The sequence below is a fragment of the Centruroides sculpturatus genome, unplaced genomic scaffold (assembly GCF_000671375.1).
Source record: "Centruroides sculpturatus isolate CEXI.00-Female unplaced genomic scaffold, Cexi_2.0 scaffold24, whole genome shotgun sequence".
NCBI classification, from domain to species: domain Eukaryota; kingdom Metazoa; phylum Arthropoda; class Arachnida; order Scorpiones; family Buthidae; genus Centruroides; species Centruroides sculpturatus.
Window position 1 is genome coordinate 1,390,842 of NW_019384375.1, and position 9,715 is coordinate 1,400,556.

The window sequence follows — 9,715 nt, forward strand, 5'->3', positions numbered from 1 at the left end:
AGTTATTAAGTCATATTTGTTTTTTTTTTTTTTTTTTTTTTGAAATCTGATTAATATTCAAATTTGAGAAAAATGTATGTAAGAAATTGTACTGTCTTTTGGCATTAAATTTATTTGTTTGATGAATTAAATACATGCAAGTACTTTTGACATTTCAAAATGCCTTCCTCAGGTGAAAAAAAGAATATATAATTTGTAATATTGATTTTAAAACCCATTTACATTATCCAAACACAAGAATGTTTTCAACCTAAACATGTTAGTTTTCATGTGTGCAATAAAGTTTTGATTTAAATTTAAAACAAATACAGAAATAGATAGCTAAGATAAGGCTAAGTAAAATAAAGTATAAATAAAATTAAAACAGAAATAAATCTAGATAAAAATTAAAGTTTTAAGTTTTTATAAACTGTTATCCATATATCAGGAATTTTGAGAGTGAGAGAGTTGCAGGGTTTTAATAAAGATATGTATAACAACTCCCAGATGAACAAGATTCTGCAATCTAAACATTGCTTGAGAATGGAAGTATGGGCCCATAGTAGAGTAAAATTATTTTCTAATACATTTTTTGTAAGATCAGTGGAAGCTGTGTTACTTTTAACATCATCCAGGTGTTCATTTAAAGGGTTTAATAACTTTTTTAGTTGTGACACCTATGTAAAAGATCTTTACAAACAGCCTTCTGGAAAAGTCTGGAGTTTATATAGTCCTATTATAATGGAACTATATAAACTCCAGACTTCTCCAAAAGGGTAAGAAAATCCCTATCATTACATAGAATTCTGCAGAGTGATAGCTGTGGTTTGATGGTATGTGTGATCTCGTGTCTTTTTTAAGCTTGAACTATAAATAAAGTAACAGACCCTAAGTATGAGATAGGCAGTTTTGCAAATATTAGCTTCTTGTTCTTGTCATATGAATGAAGGGTGGTGGGCAGGAAGATAGAACACTGCAGACAAGGTTGTTGATAAATTCAAATTTGAAAATTGTATACCCAGCATTGCATACATGGTCAACATTACTGTATGGGCAAATTAGGCATTTGTCCAGGGCAGAAAATTTTCATAAATTTATACAAAATTTTCAGGCATATTATATTTTTAATATTTTTTAATTTTTATTTATATTACACTGCATGAGTTGAATATTGATTGACAGTGCAAGGTATGGCACTACTAATTGGTATGGCATTTCAAAACAAAATTTTTTCATTTTATGTAGGGGATAAGGGAATTCAAATGCTTGTCATATCCCTGGCAGCATAAACTCTAGTGCTAGCTGTGATTGCATATGGTGGTAGCTATTATTTGCTTTGCAGTTCATTTTGTATAAAAATTGGAGAGGAAGAGTACAAGTATGCCCTGCAAATGAGAACAGATATAGTTAAATTTACGTATACAGGAGGTTGGAAGAAAGAAGCTGTATAATATGAGCTGAGTTGAATTTGTGATGTACTATACAGTGCAAGCTAGATGAGTGGGGGTTTATGTAAGACTAGATCTAAAAATGTGATTTTTCTGTCTTCTTTTTCAACAGAGAATGAGATGGAGGGGTAAACATCTGATAGAATTTGACAAAAGTTGAAAATTCTTCAAAAGTACCTTCCAAAGCTATTAATAAGATATCATCAACATATCTAGGATATAAAATGGGATAATATATTGCAAGTGGTGAAGAGAAAACTTTAAATTCAATGATTCTCATAATTAACTTGGCTAAAATTGCTGAAAGAGGCAAGCCCAATATTTCTTGCAAAAGCAAGTTATCCAGCAAGAAATATTGACCATTGAACTGGAAAAATTATGCTCAGTTATTATTAGGAGAGCTTCCAGAATGTCAAGCACCTGTTGAATTGTATAGGATTTTTGTAGTAAAAGTGTATTAGCAAACATTACTGCATCAAAGTGAAACTGGATTGAAAGTGTTGACAACTTTTTGCTGTTGCCATGATAGAAAAAAATTGATTGGGCTACGGAAGTATTCGCTGGCAGAATGTACTTATGGCCATATTCTAGAAAGTGACAAATACTGTCTAAGACTTTGCATTAGAGTAGTTGTGGAGCTGTAGCTGGAACACCAAAGGAACCAGAGAAATTATTTTTTCTTCAGTTTTTTGTTTACAAGTGGTCGTTTGTATGAGATGGCTTGAATTTTCACCAGTTAATTATATGATCATAATTTGTGGTGAAGGCTATATATGGACTAGGTGAAGCAGAAGTTTACAAAAGGCTATCTCCTTGACTCATCTTTCACTCCTAGTGGAGTGAAAGGTGACTCATATTCTGGTAACAAGTTGCCTTCCTGTTTACCAGAATAAAAGAACATAAAGCAGCAATTAGACTTAATTATAACCAGTCACCATGGACAAATCACTGTAGGGAATTTGGATGCACAATCAACAAAAAAAGTGTAAAAATAATCCATAGAGAAAAAGACAGTTATTTACAAAAATTCAAAGAGCACTTCGAAATAGTTAATAAAAACAAAACCGTAAACCTAAGTGATGGAATGGAGGTTGACATCGTGTGGGAGGAAATGGGAGGAGCTAAAGGGAAAGAAAACAAAAAGAGAGGAAAACGGTCTAAAAATGCCTTAGGGGACACGACATCAACACTGGGCAGATGTATGTCTAAACATAAAACAGGTTAATTAACTATTGTACAAATATATCCAAAATTGTTGTAATTTACCGTAATAACAAATGTAATAATCAAAGTTACCAATTTATATAAATGTAAAACCTGAAGAGAGGTGCAAGTTACACAAAAATATTGCACCCGAATTGCATAGTAAATAAGTAAATAAAGAATACGAAGATAAGCTTTTGTCTCTGATTAAATGTGGTCCAGGCAATAAAATGGAGGTTATTTCTGTGGAATTAACCCATGAAGTTTCATCAATTTTTTGAGGAAATATATATTTTTTTTTTTTTTTGAAAAATTAACCTTTTAAAAGTATTTTTTTTTATTTGGAAAATACTGATTTAATTCCCATGAAATTTTTCTATATTGCAATACCCAGAATACATTTTTTTGTACTATAAGGTATATGCATAAAATCTTTCTGTATGTAAAGAATACTTATGACAATATTTTACTACAAGGTGATTGCATATATTTAATTAACAATAAATGTTTATGTAATGCTATATTTTTTAAGATTGTGAAATACACCAATGTAGAAACTGAATTATATAAATTTACTACCTTACATAACTGAATGTCTTTTTAAACACACAAAATACTACAATTCCAGCACTTTAAAAACTTAAACTTTAATGTGAAAATAAAAAAAATCGAATGTTTTTGGTTGTCTTAAACAACCATCTTCAAAACAAACTACTCACCACACCACAATAATAATCACATACACTGAACCAAATTTACGGTGTGGTACAATAAACGACGAAAAATAACGCATTTACGAGCTAAAACTGTAGGAACCTGATGAAGAGCCCAGAAGGGGTTCGAAAACGTTTGTTTTTCGTTATTTTTCGTCGTTTATCGTACCACACCGTAAATTTGGTTCAGTGTATGTGACAACCATCTTCATTTTTACAAATATATTTGAACATGGCACATGCTATCAAATGTAATGTTTAAATTCAAAAATTTTTTTTAAATCCTGTTTGATCAGACATTGTAAAATAATATATCAAAAGCCACTATTATTTTACTGGATTTCATATAGAACTCTCCATGCCATTGACAAAGTATCATTATCCCTATAATTGATGACTATACTGAATTATATTCAATATTACAATTACACTTTTCATTAATAATTATTTTATATATCTTATATATGTATAAACACACAATATAAAATAATTTTTTATTTTCAGAATCATCATGTAAAATACAGAATTACCAATTTATGACATTTGATAATTTTATTTATAATTTTTCTGGAAGTTGCCGTTATACTATTGTGGATGATTGTGTTGATGGAGAATTTAGTATCAGATATGAAGATTTAAGTTTTGAAAACAAAGAGAAAATTATATATGCTTATGTACATTGTACAGAAGTTCAGATTTTCCCATCTGGAAAAATTCTTATCAATGGAGAATCTATTGAATTACCATATTTTGATACATTTTTAGACATAATTCTGAACAATGAAAACCATGTAATAATAACTACTACACATGGAATCAGATTATTATGGAAATCATCCCAAACTATTGAAATTCAGGTTCCTCAGAAATACAGAAAAAAAGTTTGTGGACTTTGTGGAAACTTTAATGGTATTAAAGATGATGACTTCTTTACAAGACATCATTTACCAGCAAGAACAATTATGGTAAGTTTTCTAATTGAAATATTTTTAATGAATTCTCAGTAATAATAAGTAGAATAATTTTATTCTTGAATCTTATATTTTCAAATTTTAATAGAAATAAGATAAATAACTTAGTTTTATAATGTAATGTGAGTATATATTTTTAATGTTGCATAACTTTTAACTATCATTGAATGTACAGAACAGGATGCCAAAACACTTTTTTTTGTCCAGTTACTGTTTAGAAAACATTAACATTACATGAAGAATGTAATGTTAATGTTTTAATGTTGTATGCATTTGGAGGTAGAACTATTTTAAGATGACCCAGACAAAACCTTTCTCACTTTGTTTCTACCGTTTATACATGAGTATGAACATTTTCAGCCTTCTTAATAGGCTTTCTTCAGGTACACTGTGGTCTGTTAGAGCGTCGGTTTCTACCAACCGACACTCTTTTAATGTTGTCTTCTAACTTGAAAATTACTTAGTAATAATTTAAATTGTATACAAATGTTACTTTAATTAATATAAAATAAATTAATTTTTACATTGTTTACATTCTACAGCATAAATAAAAATTAAACAAATTAAGCAAGTAATAACATCTTTAGTTATAAAATATGTAATTATAGACAACCAGCATGAAATAAATTTTATCATACAAAAAACAAATGTTTTCTTCCGTTTTTAATGGTCATCAGGTTTAGAATTAATAGAATGCATGTTTTAAAAATTTTTGTTATTTTTAGAACAAAAATTTAAAAATTTTGAATGTCATGAAAATATGTGCATGCTCAATGTTGCATTTAACAAGGTTCTTCAAACTGGATAACAATTCTAAAAAATACCTGGTTTATACAAAATATAAAATCAAAACTTAATTCAAAATCTATTGTAAGCCAAAGCAGGCCCTCCATGCAGTTACTAATGAGTCCATTTCCTTAATTAATTGCCATCCTTCTTTAAACACTTCGAATATTTCTAGTCTTTCAAGATATTTCAGGTTATAGTAACAGGGCATCTTCAAATTTAACTTGCACATTTTTATCAACAGCTTAAGAAGTTAATGCAATAGTGGAAAGACTTCTAAATTATTTATTTATGCTCCTTGATCTTCATTTTTAGACCACAGCAGTAGCTTCAATATATTCACATGGATGGTTCACCCTATGATCGTGTACAGGGATAGTACAGATCCGCAGAATGCAATTTCTCTCCAAAAGGTCCTTATCATTCTAGAAAATAGAAAAACAATAGGACAAACAGTAGGAGAGATCTCTTGTAAGTGATCCTATTATTCATAAAGAGGGATATTAGCAATGTTTCATTAAATTTGTTATTCCATTCATTTGCTTCTTGTTTCAAGTCAAATATATTTTTTAATAATTTGCAAACTATATCCAATGAATATGCTTCAAGTAATTTATTACATTATGACTTCTGAATTAAATCTCCCAAACAAGTCTCTAGTGCTGTTATTATTTATTGTAGCTGTCTGCCAAGCTACAAAGCAATAATAATACTTCAGTTTTTCAGCTAGAGTTTCTCCCAATGCTATAAGAATATCAGTTAATTCCTCCATCTTGGCCAAGTATATCCTCATGCACTGTTTTCTTCTAACTTTATCTATTAAAATAAAATATGCAATTTAAACTTCATTTGATAAGGTAGACTTAACATGATGTTTTCCTTATGGCTTTCCAAGTGCCTTTAGCCATTTCTTACTAATAATAGTTGACTGTCTTCCATCAGCAGGTCTATCATGGCACATGCCTTTCTGTCCTTTGTCAATCAAGATTAATCTAGACCTAAAGGTATTTCTTCCTGTATAATGTCCCATAATTCTTCCTTTATCAACAGTAGTTCTATCTATATTTCTATCTGTGAGCTGTATTTTGTCAGATGTCAACAAAATGATTAGAGTAGGTAAGATTCCCCCCAGTTTGACTTTGATTGATATCAAAAAATTCAGCATCAACAAAAATACCCTCCTGACTTAAGATTACCACCCCTCCCACCAGCTTGCCCCTGATGTTTACTTCAAAAATCCAGGTGATCATCCCATGTTTAGGATTTATGCTGACAGTTCCAAGATGGTGACAATGTGGGTGCCTCTTTTGTAGTTTCTCCAACTTAGGCCATGAGCTCCACAACACTTGCTTCCATCTAGGTACACACGTACACACTGCTAATAGCACAGGCAGAAAGTTTAGCTATTTTTATGAGCTTAATTCACATTAGGTGTAGGAAGGACAAAAGATAATACTTACACTATCACATTTATTCTGACAGTAGGGTAGCTTTACACAGGATAGCGAAGTCTGATAGCCGCTTAAAACTCATCCATGTCATACATCACATTCTCAGACACTTAAACAACAACATTAGAATAGATTTCCATGGGTCCCAGGTCATGCGGGGTTCTCAGCAACAAGACCACTGACCATCTTGCAAACAAGCTGCAAAGTCTTCAGTCACTAGTACTTTCAGTTACATTTCTACCTCGTACATCAGTAATCACATCAAGAAGCAAATCTTCATTCTCTGGCAAGACAGCTAGGACCATGACACCACTGGTACACTCACCTACACTTTCATCCCCAAGGTTGACACTACTGCAAATCTTCGTCACTTTTACCGTAGTTACACACTCACTCAGCTACTTACAGGGCATGGCAACTTTAATTGCATAGATTTAATCTTGGAGACAATCTACAATGCAATTGTGGTATTCAGGAGGACCAAACACCACTTCACTTAGTTTTTTGCTGCAATAAGTACATACAATCACATTAGGGACAGTTTAATGAGAGCTGCTATTCTTGAAGGGTACAACTGACCTTGAAATCCACACCAACTCATTCAAACATGTACAATGTTCCATCATCTACTCACATTCATATCCCTTAGTGGGACTCTTTGGAGCACTCACTCTGGGGGCACGGATGGCAGTTAACTTTCCCTTGCTTTCTTTCAACTGTCGTTATATAGTTGCTTTCAACTTTGTATTTTAATTCTTATTTTCAGTCTAAATTTGGTTAGTTTAAGTTAGTCCTATTTGTAAGTTAGATTAGGGACTCTAGCTTGATTTCTGGTTAGGTTCATCCTAGGTTATGATAGGTTAGTTTAGTTAGTCAATAAGTTAATGTTTAAAAAAAAAAATAAATAAATAAAATAAAATTTTAAAAAAATTAAAAAATTTGGGGTCTTGCATGTTTGTCTTGTCTAGTTTGTCATGTTCATTTGTTTTTTTGCACTGTCTGTTTAGCTGTTAAGTAGTGTTAAGATTCACACTCATATTCAGTTTCATAAGCATTAAGTAGTTATAAGTCTTCCTACTAACAGCCACTTGGTACTAACTTCTACACTTAGCTATACATGGCAGCACTGAATCATTGGTGTTTCTACATTCAGGTTTTCTTTTAGACCCTTCGGGGGAATACGACCTTGCAGCATAAAAACTGCAAGCCAACATCAAACATAGAGGTTATTGTAGCCATATATATGCCATTCAGAGGGATCCTATCTTTCTCTACTATCTATCTCAGGTCTATCTTCTCTCCCTCCTTCTCCTCTCCTTTCCCTTACCCTCTTTTCTGCCGGCCTTGTGTACAGCCAAAATCTTTCTTGTGTGTATGTATCTTGTACTTCCATGTGTGGTAATTACTGTTGTTTTGGTTTGTGTTGGAAACTTAGTTTTTATCTGCCATTGTTATGATCTTTTGTTATCACTGAATGTTCTTTTTCCTTAATTTATATCCAGTTTATTTCTTAAATTTACCTTTCCTCCTTATGTTTAATTAATTGTTGTCATAACTCAGTTCATAACCTGTTAGACTTGATAAGCTTGTCAGAGGTGATAAACTGGTTAAACTGGTTAAACTTAAACTCATAAAACCAGTTTTGTGAACAAAGAACAAAAATTACACAACCTGTCTAAAGGAAATCTGTTCTGAAAAAGTAGAGAGTAAAAATCCAGTCACTGACTAATGGTTTCTGACAGGTTGTCAACAGTGTCGCCAACCTTTTACAAATATTATGCAACAGTTAAAAAATTGTCATGATACAAAATGATGTACACATTGACATAATATTCATAAATAACTTCAATTGTTGTATTCTAACAAAACCTCCAAATCTTGAATTTGAAAGGACCAAAAAATAAATAATTTGTTATGGAGGTATATAAAAAAGAGAAAAATTTTATTTAGATGCAAAGTACAAAACAGTAGAATAAATACAGGGGTGCTAAAAATTAAGTTCCTTAGAGGATTCTGCAGTGCATTCTAAGACTCCAAATGGAATGAAATTCAAACAGGAAGTACTTCAAATGATGTGCTCATCATTAAAAAAATTAGTACAAAAATTGCCGATAAGTAGTGCTGTAGCAATATAAGTCACTTGAACAACATTACAAATGTTCAATGTAGCCTCCATTGTTGTCATCAAAGTTTTCCATTCCTTAAAATAGCATTTTTATCCCAAAATACAAGAAGTCTACTGGAATCGCTAGAACATGATATCTAATGCTGTCTTTCAGTTGTGTTTTCATGATGCACCTGGACTTATGGTAAGTGAGTTTTTTGAACAACCAAGTGTATTGTAAATTAGTATTTTTGGACCAAATATATTTTTTAATAATTCACTGGGTTGCACACTTCAGAAACTACTGTGAAAAAAGAACCTTTTACAAATCCACAACATTGATCTTTTCAACTTGGTGCTTTACTCACTTATCCATGATTACTCATTATGATTCTTTTATGGAACTCAATATATAATGCACATGGAGGAGTTTAAACAATGACTTCTTGTAAACTGCCATTCATTCACATCAGTTAAGTTACCCATGCATTAGGGGAAAGGATGTACTAAAACGTACTAAAATTTCAACAAAATCCAGGATGTTGTCCCTTTGTTAGTGTTACATTGAAATAAGCATGTTACATTATGTTATGTTAATGCTTGTTACATTATATGAGCATGAGAATGTGATAATGATTTTGTTAGCTATAGATATTCAATTATGAAATGATACCATTATTTTTAATTTGTAGTGAAAATGATTTTTTGATCATGATGATTTCTTATTTCACTTTTAATTTTTGTTTGACTATAATGATAATTCAATATTTTTTCATTCAATCTTCATTAATTTTTTAATGTTTATTCTATATTCATAGTAATAAATATTTAATTCAAGTGCTGATACAAATGGTATTACAGTAGAACCTCGAAAACTCGGCCTAATGTGGACCGAAGGGTGGCCGAGTTTGTGAAAATGCCGGGTTATCGGGAATGGGGTTAAAAAAAATAAGTACGAGTGTTTCCTCAGAAAATACTGTACTGTACTTGTATGTATTGTTTACTTGAGAATATAACAGAGAATAAACTGCCCAAATACCCTTAAACAAAGGAAAAGTAC

The 9,715-nt window shown here is 31.3% G+C and overlaps 1 protein-coding gene across 1 annotated transcript in view; it reads left to right on the forward strand.

Annotated features, from left to right (window-relative positions):
* The window catches only part of LOC111616870 (sushi, von Willebrand factor type A, EGF and pentraxin domain-containing protein 1-like), a 184,934-nt gene that overhangs the window by 151,808 nt on the left and 23,411 nt on the right, over nt 1-9,715 (forward strand). The window contains exon 31 of the mRNA XM_023358224.1: nt 3,848-4,308. Coding sequence (XP_023213992.1) covers nt 3,848-4,308 — 461 coding nt within the window. The remainder of the gene's footprint in view (nt 1-3,847; nt 4,309-9,715) is intronic.